General features: G+C 43.6%; 1 protein-coding gene across 4 annotated transcripts in view; it reads left to right on the top strand.

The window, feature by feature from the left end:
* Rpn2 (ribophorin II) overlaps nucleotides 1-15,069 on the top strand; it is a 46,542-nt gene that overhangs the window by 4,514 nt on the left and 26,959 nt on the right. For all 4 annotated transcript variants that reach the window (XM_055602244.1, XM_055602245.1, XM_055602246.1 and 1 more), the window contains exons 3-7: nucleotides 3,737-3,832; nucleotides 4,734-4,909; nucleotides 9,601-9,676; nucleotides 10,657-10,791; nucleotides 12,759-12,935. In XM_055602244.1, coding sequence (XP_055458219.1) covers nucleotides 3,737-3,832; nucleotides 4,734-4,909; nucleotides 9,601-9,676; nucleotides 10,657-10,791; nucleotides 12,759-12,935 — 660 coding nt within the window. The remainder of the gene's footprint in view (nucleotides 1-3,736; nucleotides 3,833-4,733; nucleotides 4,910-9,600; nucleotides 9,677-10,656; nucleotides 10,792-12,758; nucleotides 12,936-15,069) is intronic.

Below are 15,069 nucleotides of genomic sequence, written 5' to 3'. Positions count from 1 at the left end.
TCATGCATTAATCAGTGACAATAATAGTGGCAGACAATTTGGATGTATTTACTTTTGTTGAGCTGAAAACATTGCAATTGAAATATTTTCTGGGTTTATGAACAGCTAAGGGGCTGTGTATTTATTACAAAATCATGGACAGTTAGGCTAAAACAATTTTCCTAAATATTTCTTAGTTTTCTCTGACTTCATAAGAAATTACCGTAAATTTAGGGTTTAAAAACCACCCATTTGTTTGGCAAAATGAGTCAATGAGTAAAGGTACCTGCTGCCAAATCTAACAGCCAGAGTGAGTTCAGTTCCCAGGACTCAGGAAAACCAGCTCCTGTAGGTTGTCTGTAACAAGGATCAAACCCAATTTGTCAGGCTTCACAGCAGGAACCTTTGTAACAGGAGGACACAAGACCTAAAAGAGGCTAAATGCACATGTCCACCAGTGAGGCTGAATGTAGAGAAGGTGACAAACCGGGTCCCATGGCCACATCTGTAAATGAGAGCTTATTGAAATAGAGCTACCCCCATTCACATCACATCATGTGCTGCTGCTTGTGTCTTAACAATATGCTGAGCAGTATCCAGACCACCTGGCCCCAACCCTGAACTGCTAAGTGGCCCTTTATGGGAAACACTGGCTAATCCCTGCAGTCTGGGATACACTTGTTCAGATTTCTTCCTGGCAGTCATCTCCTGTTTCTGCCCAGTGTTTTCTGCCTGTGTGCGACTTTATTAAGAAGCAGATTTTAGCCTGGAATTAAGTTCACAGGGATCAGTGAGTTCACCTGAACTTTTCTGTGAAAACGAGGTGATGTAGCCTGCCTCACTAGACCATTCATAGTATAAAGTGAGATCGGATTGTGCCCAGGGCTCTCTTCCCAGGGTAGCTAGAGTTATCATTCTTAATGTTGAGGCATTTTTGTCAGGCAGGTGCAGACAGTGTCTCCCACAGACATTGTTTGATGTGCTTTAGCGGTGCTTCAATGCTGCCTTGTTTCCTCAGAGTTTGTGGGGGTTCCTGAGGAGAGAGTTGACACCTTGATGGATGGGGCTTAGAGCAGTGGCAACTATAGAGGTTTTGTATTGTAAAGTATATCAGATGAAGTTGGAATGTTAGATTATTGTCAGATTTTAGAAAGATTGGAATGCAGGATGAAAGGTTTCTGCCAGAGACAGAGGCGTTTGTGAATCATCAGATTTGGGTTTGAGGCTTTCGAAAGGCTTCTGAGCTATGGCATGATTTGGAGTTTCACATGAAAAGTGGGTTGAGCACATTCCTCTAAAGATATGGTGTCTGATTTGGTTTAGTGGCCTGAGAGGAAAAAAGGTAGAAGAAAGCATAGGGTTCTTTGCTCAGGAGGATGTTGGAGTCCTTAGGGTTTTAACAAAGGGTACAAAGAGCTGGGGTGTGCAGGTACCAGATGGGTGGAGTGGTTTTCAGCCTCCGGTTGCTGAGGTATATGGAATGTTGAGAGCAGCTGCAGTTGGAAGCACATATTCTCTGGAGGCGCTGAGAGAGACGCACTCACTGAGAGGCCTGAGCAGGTGTTGCCCCACTCATCCTGCTATTAAAACTGTACTGTTGACATCATGAACTTTGAAGCCACTGAACATTCTTGCCATTGCCCTTGGTTGCCCCTATAAGCATCAGCGCAGGTCTGATGTTGAATCTACACCATAAGAGGTCATTTTAGCAGCCTCTTATGGTAGAGGGTACAGCCAGGCTCTCTGGCTGCAAAGGCCAGCTCTCCCAGTTAGGAATGATCTTGGTTGAGCCTTGCTTCTCAGGACCTTGGTCTTCTCTGTGAAGTTAAGACAGGAAAAGTATCTAAGCATAGGGTTGTTTGAGGATGAAACAAGAAACCCCCAAGAAGCACTCAGAACACATTTCAAGTGCTGGGAAAGAGGCACTGCTGCTGTGGGGACCTGGTGATGTCTTTTCGTTGTTAAAGCACCAGAGGGCAACAGAGCACTTCTTGGCATCTTTATTGAGCATGAAATAGCCAGGTTTCTTCTTCAGATACCAATTTATAGAAGATGAAGTATTTTGTTTCTTTTCTTTTTCCTCTGGTTCTTTCAGACTGCAGTCAAGTTGAAACTGGTTGTTTTGAGGATCTTACTTAAGTTTTGTTCCTAACATTTTAAAAATAATTTGTTTCGGTTTGAGTGACCCAGGCATGACATATAATGTAGCTTAGCTGGTAGGGGAAGGCACCAGGCAGTTTCATGGCTCACCCACTCCTACTCCCTATTCCATTCCCCAGTGATTCCTGCGTTTTCTTTTCTGTCGTTTTAGAGATCAAATTCCAGGTCTTGTGCAAGCTAGGCAGTCATTCTGTTTGAGCAGCACCTCCAATGCCAGAAGCACCTACTTTTAACTGGATTGGTCATGAAATTTTAAATAGCTGGGTTTTTTGTTTTGTTTTGTTTCTTGAGACAGGGTCTCTCTGCAGAGCTCTGGCTGTCCTGGAACTCATTGTGTAGACCAAGCTGGCCTCGAACTCTCAGCCGGTCTCAGCCTCCTGACTGCTAGGAGTAATGGCATGTTCCACCATGCCCAACAAATAACTATTTCATACTATCTCATTCAGAATGTTTAGCAGTGTGACTTGTCTCCCTTGTAGTTTAGTGGAACAGAAGTGGCTGGAATTCTGTTTTGTGCTCATTTACTGTGATGGGAGCAATGCTCTCTCAGGAAACAGGCACCAAGTACCTGTGGCAAGTGCTTTGGGAAGCAAAGGGCAAGGGTGGGCTGTGGCCTATCATGGGATGAGGATCAGCAAAGGCTATATGGGAACAGTGCATCTGAACAGAGGTGAAGGGAGGACCTCATCCGGCCACAGGAGGGACAAGGAAATGGTGCTGGATAAAAATATCTAAGGGTAAAAAAACAGTTCAACAGGAAAATAAGATTTTGGGGTCTGAGGTGGGCCCTGCTGATGAAGCTGCCCCGGGGGGGTGGGGGGGGGGTGCCACACAGGCATTGTGTGCTATCTTGGCAACTTTGGATCTTTTCTGGGAGTGTTGGAAACCGCGGAGGGCTTTAATAGTTAAGCTGCATGAGTACCTTGTATTTCATAGGGTGTAGTCTTGCAGTGTACAGAATAGATTGTACTCCTGGAGGCAGTTAAAAGAGGGCTGTAATAGTGAGGTGTGAGATGACAGGGACCTGCCCAAAGACAGTGACAAGCCAGGCATCAGTGGAAAGGAAGCAGCCTTGGAGGGAATGCTCTGGTTTGGGTGGTTGGACGCATGGTGACACAGGTGAGCCAGGAAGTCAGAAAAGAGAAGGCTTTAAAGTCACTTTAGGTTGTCTGCCATGGCTTCAGAGGCATGACACTGGAAAGCTTGGCATCGGGGGACACTGTGCCATCTTCCACAGGCCACTTATCTACTAAGTCCCAGTTACTCTCCCTGCTAAAGGAGATAATGATGGTGTATTGAAGGACCTTATGCCCTTCAAAAGGAAGAGCATTGTGACACCCAGCCCAGGTCATGGCCAGAGCAGAGCATTTGTTAAGTGGTTTCTGCCCACCTCAGGTTTGCTGTTCCTTGTGTGAACTCAGCAGTTTGGGGTACTAGTGTCCCGTGGAAAATAACTATTGAAAAATGAAGTCTGGACTAATTCACACATTATGCCTCCATAGATGGTTTAGGATTTTATCTATCACCTTAAGCACTTTCACCTTTCCTAGTTACTGCATTATGTCTCCTCTTACCTTTGATTTTCTCCCTCGTCTAGAAAGCATGCACCTTCATCAAATCTAACGTTGATCCCAGCAATGTGGATTCTCTCTTCTATGCTGCCCAGTCCAGCCAGGTCCTCTCAGGCTGTGAGGTGAGCCCGTTTGTTTGTTTGTGTGTGTGTTTGTTTGTTTGTTTATGAGCAGTGAAGTGCATTTTTAAACATAATGCCAGATTGTTAGTATAATTTTTAAAACTGAGAAACTGATGGTGTGGGTCAGAATTCCATCTGCATAATTTTTATTCCTATAAAAAAGTATATTTTTCCTTTTAGGTGTTCACTGTAATGGCTTTGAGATCCTTTTTTCTTACAGTTCTTATCTCTCTTCTGGAGGCCTTGAGGTTTCCTTTCCCTTCTCCTTCAACATTTAAAAACATTCAGTGCATCCTCACCTCGGATTCTAGATTGTTCTGTTGAATGTAGGAATTACTGGAAGTAGACAAGCGACTTGCCAGTGTCTTTTTGGGAGGCTGTCTTAGTTGGGTTTCTATTGAAGTGGTGAAACACCATGACCAAGAGCTTGTTTGTTTAGCTTACACTTCCACACCATAGTTCATCATCAAAGGAAGTCAGGGCAGGAGCTCAAGGCAGGGACTGAAAAAGAGGCAATAAAGGATCCATACTTACTGTTTTGTTCATGGCTTGCTCAGCCTGCTCTCTTATGTACCCTACAACCACCTGCCCAGAGGTGACAGCTCCCACCACTGATGGCCCTCCCATGTCAATTTTAATCAAGAAAATGTTCTACAGACTTGCCTGTCTGTAGGCCAGTTTTAGTCAGGCATTTCTCAATTGAGTTCTGACTTCCCAGGTAACTGCTTGTGTCAAGTTGACAAAAACCAGTGAGAACAGAGGTGGTGTTGACTTTCTGAGCATTTGATTCTGTGGTGGTGGGTGGTCGTGGCTTTGGCAGCTGTGCGCATACCATTGTCAGTGTGCCTTTCACAAGTTGCCAGAACCTGTTCTTACTCTGTGTCTGTTCTTCCTTCCCTAGATAGCTGTTTCAAATGAGACCAAAGATTTTCTTCTGGCAGCAGTCAGTGAAGACTCCTCTGTCACCCAGATCTACCATGCAGTGGCAGCACTCAGTGGTTTTGGCCTTGCCGTGGCTTCCCATGAAGTTCTTGGTGCCCTTACTGCTCGTCTCAGCAAGGAGGAGACTGTGCTGGCGTAAGTTGTCGGTTCGAACCCCTGTTAGCTTCATTTGAGTAGGTTGCTGACCTGAGAGGGTTTGTTCATGGCACAGCACACATTGCTGTGCCGCACACATTTCTGGATGTCTGCTGTATGCCAGGCACTCTGCTAGATGTGGCAGATACTGCTGAAATTTGGGAGGATGGCGTGGGATAGAGTGTGTGTGATTGCAAGCGGAGGTCAGAGGTTAATAGCAGGTTTCTTCCTCAATTTCCACCTCGTTTCTTTTTTTTAGTTTTTAGTTTTTGTTTTTTTAAATTATCATTTGTTTTTAACTTAAGGCAGGGTCTCACTGTGTATACCTCACTATGCTATCCTGGAGCTCCCTGTGCAGACCAGGCTGACCATGTGTCATTCAGTGCGAGCCTGGGCTTTGTCTCCCACTCTCCCAGGAAGAGTTCAAGGCCAGCCAAGTCTACAGAGCAAGTTACAGGCCACGGCTGCAGAGAAACCCTGTCTTGAAAACAAACAAACACAAAGATAGGGCTGTAGGAAACTCTTTAGAGCATTTCCATAATTAGTGCTTGATGGTGGAGGGCCCAGCCCATTGTGGGTGGTGCCATCTCTGGGCTGGTGATCCTGGGTTCTATAAGAAAGCAGGCTGAGGAAAGCCATGGGGAGCAAGCCAGGAAGCAGCACCCCTCCAAGGCATCAGTCTTCATCAGCTCCTACCTTCAGGTTCCTGCAATGTTTGAGTTCCTGTCCTGACCTCCTCCTTTGATGAACTATGATATGGAAGTGTAAGCCAAATAACCCTTTCCTCCCCAGGCTGCTTTTGGTCACAGTGTTTTGTCACAGCAGTAGAAACCTAACTAAGACACTTGTTAATGCTTTAACAGTTTGACAGTACCAATTACTGCTTTCAGAACCATGGGATAGGGCTAGAAATGGAGAGCAATAGAAAAGCACTTACCTACCATGCATAAGGCCCAGTACCCTAGAAACCAAACCAAAAGGGCCAGGGAGTAGCTCAGCAGGTAAATCTGCTTGCCGTTAGTACCTGAGTACCACATGTACCATATGCTACAAGGAGAGAGACAACTACAAGTTGCCCCTCCAGCCCGTATATACATGTCATGGTATGCACACACACCCCAGCAAAAAGGAAGTTAGTTCCCAGGATCTTTGTGAGATGGGGATTAAAAACCAGATTGTTCCTAAAACTGAAGCTTTGTTAAGGGAAGTGTTCACAGTTAGTTGTCATTTTCCTTGCTACTTTCATACCCTGCTCGCACTCACAAGGGTTGGTAACTTGGAGGCTGAAACTCTCTCCTGCGCTGATGCTTTTATGCATGCTTTAGCTGCTTGGCTCTTGGGAGTCTTTTATTTTAGGCCACTTGTAGGGTTTTTGTTTGTTTTGTTTTGTTTTTGAGACAGGGTTTCTCCTAATGTAGACCAGGCTGTCCTCCAACTCACAGAGAGCTACCTATTTCTGCCTTCTAAGTGCTGGGATTAAAAGCGTGTGCCACCATGCCTTGCAGACCACTTGTTTTTATCTGTTCATAATCCCTTTTGGTGGGTTGCATTTCCAGTTAGCACCATATATGTCATTATGTCATTGTTACCGTCTTAAATACTACCTTCTTAAAAAGCAAAAGCAAAAAACCTTCCCTGCCAGGGAAAAAAAGGATACTCAAGAGATGAGGTGGAGGCAGGCAGATCTCTTTAAGTTCCAGGCCAGCTTCATTATATGGTGAGAGGCTGTCTTAAAAAGGGAGAGAGACAGAGACAGGACAGACAGACAGACAAACTCACAATAGGAAGAAGCACAAGGAAAGTTAAGCCACTTTGGAATCAGACACACCTGGCTTTGAGCACCAGGTATGTTCCTTCCTTGCTTTAGGACTTTGGACAAGTTAATGTCTAGAGTTTCATCTGTAGATGAGGCCAACAAGCTTCATGTCATGGGACAGGTGTAGAGATGATGATCTAGGTGCAGACCCTAGTGCACACAGCATTTCATTCTCAGGGAGTAAGGTGCTTCCTTTTTGGACTGTAGCAATTTCTGTGTTAGGTCCTAAGCTGTTGTGCTTACATGGCTCCTGAGTCTGACACACTAGATGTGCCCAGTAAAGAGTTAATAAAGACCAAAAATACACTTTTGTGTTGTTACGAGAAAGGGCACGTGCTGGGAGTCAGGTAGAAGAATGTAAGTCTGTGTTGGTTTGCTTAGGACTTTTGTGATAGCGAGCTGAATGCCTCCTCTTTCCTGCAGCCTCAGATACTCTCAGTCTACAAAGTGGCCTGCTTTTTGTAGGGTCATCCTGGAGGTCCGATTGGCAGGATTGAAGCTAATTTGGTCAAGTCAGTAAGGTTTGATTTAAATTAGGACTGTCTAAAAATGGGCTTTCGTGTTTAAGTGAAGTTGTTCTAGGAAATGTATGGGTTTTGGGTTTTTTTTGTTTGTTTTATTTTGTTTTGTTTTTTGAGACAGGGTTTCTCTGTGTAGCCTTGTTGGCTGCCCTGGACTTACTTTGTGGAACTCAGAAATCTGCCTGCCTCTGCCTTCCAGAGTGCTGGATTACAGGCGTGAGCCACTGAGCCCCGGCTCAAATGTATGTTCTTAAGCTTGTCTTGAAGAGCTGAATGAATCTTCTGCTGTATCTGAGCAGCACAGAGTGGGCTTTCCCCAAGGTAGAATACAGTATTCCAGAGAGAAGGTCATTGCTAACTTGGGATAAGTAATGAAGCCAAAGACAAAACTCCTCTAAAATTGAGTGGGTTGACTTCATTATAAAACTTCTGAGGTTCTTACAGTATACCATGCAATTGTTCCAAAGAAGAGAAAAATGATGTCTTAACTGAAAGGCTCCTTTTTGACTATCTTAGCAACTGTTTTTGAGCTGGTATTTATCTTGAGTAGATGGGATTTTTATCTTATTTGGAGACTCAGGTTTCATTTTCTCAAGTGCATGACAATGACAAATGTCCAATAGAAGTCGCTGAAAGCCCATGGGGCTTCTGTCCTTGTGACTCTTCTGTTTTCTAAGTTGTCATTTAATGGAATTAGCTTTTCATGCTGGGAATCTAAATTGTTATGATCACAACATAAATAGACAGATTCTTGCTTTAAGTGGTGGTTACACATGGGCTCAGGCATCTTTTAGGAATTATACTGTGCTGAAGCCATAGACCATTTGACCACCAGGGGGCCTCAGCGTCCTGCATTTTATCTAGAGAAATGGGTAAGCTGTCCGTCTAGACTGTCTGCGTTAACAGAAAAAAATCTAATAAAAATTACAGGTGCATAACTGTCACATTCCACCTTAAGACCTTAAGATGGTTTTTGTTGTTGTTGTTATTTAGGTGTGTGTATGTGTGTGGGGAGAGAGAGAGTGGCACATGCCCCATGGCACACATGTGGAAGCTGGAAGACAACTTTATTCTTGTTAGTTTTTGTTTGTTTAAGACAGAGTCTCTTTCTATATTCCTGGCTGTCCTGGTACTCGCTATGTAGACAGGCTGGCCTTGAACCCACAGAGATCCACTTGCCTTTGCTTTAGAGTTCTGGAGTTTAAGATGTATACCGCCACACCAAGCAAAATGTTTATCTTATAAAATATACTCTTAAAATAATAAAAACATATGAGTAAAAAAAGCAAAGAATGAAGTGTGATACCTGTCACAATATGGATGAGCCTCAAAAGCCAAAGAGTAAAAGGTCACATATTAGGGACTATATCCCAGTGGTAGAATACTTGCTTGGTGTATACAAGAGCCTGAAATTGATGCTCGGCAGCCCCCCAACAAATCGCCTGTTGTGTGACTCCATTTATGAGAATATGGAGAGCAAGCAAGTGTATAGACGTGTGTTGCTGGGAGGCGGGGGAGGCGGGGCACCATAGAGAGGAACTGCTTAATGCTCTGGGACTTTATTTGGAACTCAGGCAAATGTTCTGGGTAGAAACAGATGGTGGTCAGATACTGTGACTGTAGGAAGTGCCACTGAATTCACTTGATTGAATTTTGAGATAAAGGGCTTGGTATCTAGCTTAGTTGGTAGAATACTGTTTGAGGGCTGTAGTGGGTAGAAGGCTTTCACAGCACGCTTGTCCTCAATTCTATTCCCAGCACTACATAAATTGGTGTGATTGGTGCACACCTGTGATCCCAGCATTCAGGAAGTAGAGGACCAGGAGTTTAAGGTCAGCAGCATCAAGTTGGAGACCAGCCTCGGCTACATAAGACCCATCTCCAAAAAGAATAAACTTTTTAAAATTGAGTAAATAATGATATATTTAGGTAGTATAAAGTCATTGTTCATTAGAATTAGGTATATATTATATTTGTAAATTTTTATACAGAGAATACTAAATACATGGTTGGAAGCAAATATAAGGCTGTAGTTTAAGGCTAGTCTCTCCCATGAACGCCTGAGGGGTGTCACTTGCATACCTTGCAGTGGGGTGCTGGCAGCACAGGCAGCTTCAGTGCGTGTTTACCAAGTCTTTTTTATGTGCTTTACTCTAGTTTTTAAAGCAGTTGCTCCAATTTCTGCCCAGCAATTTACAAACGTAGATCATATGCTATTTCTTTAGCCTTGAGTAAGAAAGATGATTGACAAACAGCCAACTTCAGTCTAGTGTAATACCTTGTACAAAACAGAGGATGCCTTCCTATTCATTAAACTAAATCTTAGTCTCACTGTTCCACTCTTTACCTTCCAGAACGGTCCAGGCTCTACAGACAGCATCCCACCTATCCCAGCAGGCTGACCTGAGGAACATCGTAGAGGAGATTGAGGTATAAATCTGTTTCTCCAAATGAGTCTCTGAGTTCCTGTCTTCTCTTGCAGGTAGAATGACTAGTTTCTTACAGCCACCTCTGTATCTTATACATTCTTGGCTATTAAGCCCAAGATGCTTGTGTTCATTGTGTTTAAGCATTATGTCCCAGAGAATATTTGTTAGGCTATTATTGGTCACAGTTTATGGTACCAACAAATCTAAAACTCAGGTGATTCTCTCTGTCACTTACTGCTTTGAAATTGTAGGTAAGGTGGTTGGTGCTCTGAACTTCAGTTTCCCTGTACGATGGTTGTGGGAACCAGCAAGGTTGAAAGTGCTTGCGCATATTAACTAGCTGCCTGTTAAGTGGCCACTGTGGGTGGGTTTTGGGGGGTTGAGACAATCTCTTTATGTAACCCTTATTGGTAAGCTGGAATCTTCCTGTCTCACTTCCTGAGTGCTAGGATTTTAAGTGTGTGCTACCATACCTGGCTCATTGCAGTTTTTACCATTGCTCGGTCCTCTACCCAGGATATTCTGTTCCTTGGGCTACCCTCAAGACCTGTATAGCCAGTGATAACAGGCAGCATGGCCATGTCATGGATATGTGCTTCACAGACACAGTAGCTGCTTCCTTCTGCTCCCCAGGAGAGCCGTGCTGTCTCACTGTGGAGAGCGTTGACTGAGAGGTGCTGCACTTTGTCGGTGCTGTCCAGGTAGACAGCCACGGCTCCATCTGTATTGTGATGCTGCCTGGCAGCACCTCAGCTGTGATCACTGCTCTGCTTAAACTGGTGGCTGCTTCAGTGCCCAGCCTCTTAGGGGTTAGCCAGAAGTGCAGGGGCCTCTTGGGAGGCTTAGGAAGTACTAAGTGGCTAAGGTAGTCTTCTGACTCGGTGAGATTTCTTAGAAGGCCCACTCTGGGGTGGCAGTGTTTTTTTTTATCTCATTTCTGTGATCTCTGTGTCCCAACATGCCTTCCCTTTTTTGTGACAGGACCTGGTTGCTCGCCTAGATGAACTAGGGGGCGTGTATCTCCAGTTTGAGGAAGGACTGGAAACCACAGCATTGTTTGTGGCTGCCACCTACAAGCTCATGGACCATGTGGGGACTGAACCATCCATGAAGGAGGTGGGTGTCCAGCGATTGTCAAGCATGAAACTCAAAGGCATTGCTAAGAATTTGTCAAAGATAGCTGTATCCAGAGAAGGGTGTTCAGAACACACCCCAGGGTGTTGTTATTCATGATTTCAGTTAGGTTTTAGGAATGAGAGTAGAAAGATGTCAATGCCTGTACTAAGAAGCTTATAGTCAGTGTGACAGAGGTGTAAATAAATCTTTACAGCTGTTTACATGGGGCAGAGTCAAGTGTATCGCCCTGGTTTGTTCTTTCCCCTCCTGACAGCCCTCTCTGCCTGCCTACTGTGTGCTTTCCGCTTTGCTGGCCCCTTTCTCCAGTAAGTGCCTTGGACTTCAGAATTTCTGTTTTCCCCTCTCTCCTTCATCCTCATCAATTCAGATAATCTTAACTGTGTGTGTAGTTCTTCATGCTGTTTCCCTGGGAAGCATGTGTGTCTTCCAGGTACTGCTAGAAATTGGGTTTTGTGGGTGGGGGTTGGGGAGATGTTTGCTTGTTTGTTTTTAAGAAGAGCTTGTTAACCTGAATGATTTTAGTTAGAATATGTGTGATAAATATTTTTAAGTAGAACCTGTTTGTCCCCTGTGTATGAGGTTACCAACCTTTGGTCTAAAGTACTTAAAATAGAAGTTCTGTTACTTAAAGTTTTAAAGGAAATATTTGAATTTAAAGCTAAAACTTACATTTTTATGCATTATGCAAATGTCTTTATAAAGCCAACAAATAATGTTTATCTTGGGTATCTTGAAATAATTTTCTAATACTTTGTTCATATCTTTGTGTTCTTAGTGTGTCCATTCCTTCTTCCTAAGTGTAGGAGTGCTAGAACTATCAGGCTCTCTTTTCATTTCTGTCATGAACACTGAAGAATGCAGAGTCTTCTGGTACAAATCATCTGGGGGTTTTCTGTATCCCTGGAGACAGATGGACTGCACACTCTACATATACAACTTAAACTTTCTCGTTTTACTCCCAAGCTGTTACTAACTAGGTATTTGGCTAGAGTAATTTTGCTGTCACTGCTTTTGACATAACAATTTGGGTGAACAGTCACCCATTTGAACATGTCAGCAGCCTACTGATGGAAAATGTAATTGGTACAATTACAGAAAATTATTTCATGTTGACTGTGAATAGCACTGTCAGGAAGAAGGGAACTCTTTTGTTAGATGGTAGATTTCAAAAAACAAAGCTGATTGAAGTAGAAAATGTTTCTTCCTAAGCAGACAACCTCCAGAATTGTAATCAGGCCTTTTAGGTCCACTTGTTTTTAAAATTGCCTTTCATTTTTCTCTTTTATGCAGCCTCCAGGTTTTTAATGGAGAGTTAGATTTTAGTTTCTTTCTGGTTCACACTTTGACCATAAAATGTGCCCTTATGAATGCAGACTTAGCCCAGTTTATTGCTCAAAGACAGCTTAGGAAGGAAGACAGGCTAGCTGAAAGGATTATGGCAATTAGGAAAGAATAGAATTTCTGTGGCAGGGCTCTGGGGCAAACAAATTTTTTCCTTCCTTCCCTGTCTCCCTCCTTTCTGTGTTTTAACTTATGTTTACTTAGCATGCTTCAGCCTCAGTTTCCTTATTTAATAGCTATCAATCTGTAAAGGCTTTGATTTGAGGTAGTGCATGAAAAGCAACTGTCATGGCCTGGTATGTAACAGATGGTTACTGTTACATAAATTTTACTCTCCACTTACATATCTCAGTACTTACCTGGAGTAGTTTGCATTTGTATACTAACCAGTCATTAAAGGATTAGCAAGTAAATGAGTGAATTTCCATTTATAATAGAAAATTGTATTTAAAACTGTCAAGCTCAAATTTGAGCTTAAATGCAGCATTTTGCTCCCTTTTAATCCCTCATTTGGATTAATGCTGGATGTACTGGCACTTGGTTTGCGGTGGGTCCCCTCAAATTCCTGCAGAGGGTTGCTGAGCTGTGTTTCTCTTTGCTCTCAGGATCAGATCATCCAGCTGATGAACACAATCTTCAGCAAGAAGAACTTTGAGTCACTCTCAGAAGCATTCAGTGTGGCCTCTGCTGCTGCTGCATTGTCCCAGAATCACTACCACGTACCAGTGGTGGTTGTGCCTGAGGGCTCTGCTTCTGACACTCAAGAACAAGCTATCCTGCGGGTATGACCTCCTTGTGCAGTGCAAGACTTTGAGTTGTGCTATAGAGCCAGTTGTAGCCCTGGGCACACAACCTCTAGGGGAGGTAGGCACAAGTGCTTTTGAAGCTGTTAGGAAAGAGGAAGTGAGGCTGGAGAGATGCTCAGTGAGTAAGAGCACTGGCTGCTCTTGCAGAGGACTTGAGTTTCTTTTCCAGCACCAGCCCACCTGTAAGTGCAATCCCTGGGATCTGACATCCTCTTCTGGCTTCTGTGAGCACCAGATAGTCATGTGGTATGTTGACGTACTTTTTTAAAAACTCTTTTAACATTTTTAACATTCCGTACTCCACCCCACTCTTCCAACACCAGATAGGAGAGAGAAAGGGTTAATGGAAGAGAAGACACATTTCTCTTAGCTGCTGGTTAGGGTCATTAAATGCCTTGGAACCAGCTCAAACCAGTTTCAGGTGATCTCCAACTTCTTGTCTCACTGCAGGAACAACAATGACGGGGGAAGCAGCTACCTTGTTTCTCAGACTCCTGAACACTCCCTGGCCCCTAGCTTTATTCTCTCTATGGAGTCCTCATATTTAAACTATCTGCAGCTGGCAAAGAGCTCCTCTCAGAGCCCACGTGAGGCAAATAGTCCGCTGTTGTGGATCATCTGAATCAGTCCCACACCCCACACCTGGGATTAAAACAAAAACATGTTCATATCCACAACAGTAGTACACATATATACGTGCAATCAAACTTTCATTTTAAAAAACAAAACAAAAAACCCCAACTTTCAGAAAAAAGAAAGAACCCCCCCCCCCCCCTTAGATTGTAAATTGCGTGTGCTTCCAGTAAGTCAAGCTCAAGAAAATTGCCTTCTGGCTCCCTAACTGTAGACGTAGAGAGAATCTTGCTCTTAAAATTGATTTCTGGAGCTGGAGATAATAGATCAGTGGTAGATCGTATGCCTACTATAGGAATAAAACCCACAAAACGTAAGTCAATTAAATACAGATTAAGTCTGACACATCTGTAGCTCCAAGGTCAGAGTACTGTCTGGCACGGGCTAGGTCCTAGATTTTATCATTGGCATCACACCTTAAAAAAAAGTAGTAATGAGATTTATTTCATGGTGCCAGAATTTTCCAGATACATTGTTTTGTTTAATTCTTTTAATTTATGTGTATTGGTGTTTTGCCTGAATCTATGTCTGTGCACTACTTGCACGCCTGGTGCCTGAGCTGGCCAGAGAGGGTGTCAGATCCCTTGGAAGTGGAGTCACAGAGATTGTGGACTACCATGTGCATGCTATGACTTGATCTAAGTCCTCCAAAAGAGCAGCCAATGCTCTTAACTACTGAGCCGTCTCTCCAGCCCCCAGATACATTGTCTTAGGACTTTTAATTCCCAGGTAATTGTAATGCCTTTATCTTGTTGTTAAAGTAAGTATAGGCTTCTTTTTCCCTGATGCTCATGAGTAGCCGCGCGCGCACACACACACACACACACACACACACACACACACACACACACACGGCACTGAGCATAGACTTTTGCATTAAGTTTTTGCACGGAGGAAATGAGCAAATCTTGAGTACACCTGGAAGTTTCATCTCAAAGCTAGGTGTAATGGCTCATGCCTTTGCTCCTAGCATCAGGAGGCAGAGGCAGGCAGATGCATCTCTGTGAGTTCAAGGCCAGCCTAGTCTAAGGCTATCCAAGGCAGCCAGGGCTACACAGAGAAACCCTATCTTGAAAAAACAAAAAACAAAACAAACAAACAACAAAAAAAAGTTTCATCTCAAATGAAGCATTTGTTGTTGTTGTTGTTTGTGAAACCACTGATAAACTCAGATCAGTGTAAGAGTCAACATTTTGTTCATGTTAGTGATGGGTTCCACATGGGGCAGTTCCATCTGTCCTATAAGTTTGATTCTGATAACCTGTAAAGGTGCTCCATCTGTACAGCTGAAAAATAACCTCATTAACATAAATCTGTGAGTTCAGGTAGGACTTAGGGAGCACAGTGGGGAAAATGCCGGCTCTGAAGCCGGCTGCATACAGGTACATTCAACACTGGAATGTTGAATCTTATGCTTACATCTTAACTGACTTACGTGGGTAGGTTTGTGCACCTGCATACGCATACCCACACGTGC

The sequence above is a fragment of the Psammomys obesus genome, unplaced genomic scaffold (assembly GCF_907164565.1).
Source record: "Psammomys obesus unplaced genomic scaffold, mPsaObe1.curated_primary_1811, whole genome shotgun sequence".
Classification (NCBI taxonomy): Eukaryota; Metazoa; Chordata; class Mammalia; order Rodentia; family Muridae; genus Psammomys; species Psammomys obesus.
Note: the sequence above shows the minus strand (reverse complement) of the source record. Positions and strands in the feature narration are given on the sequence as shown.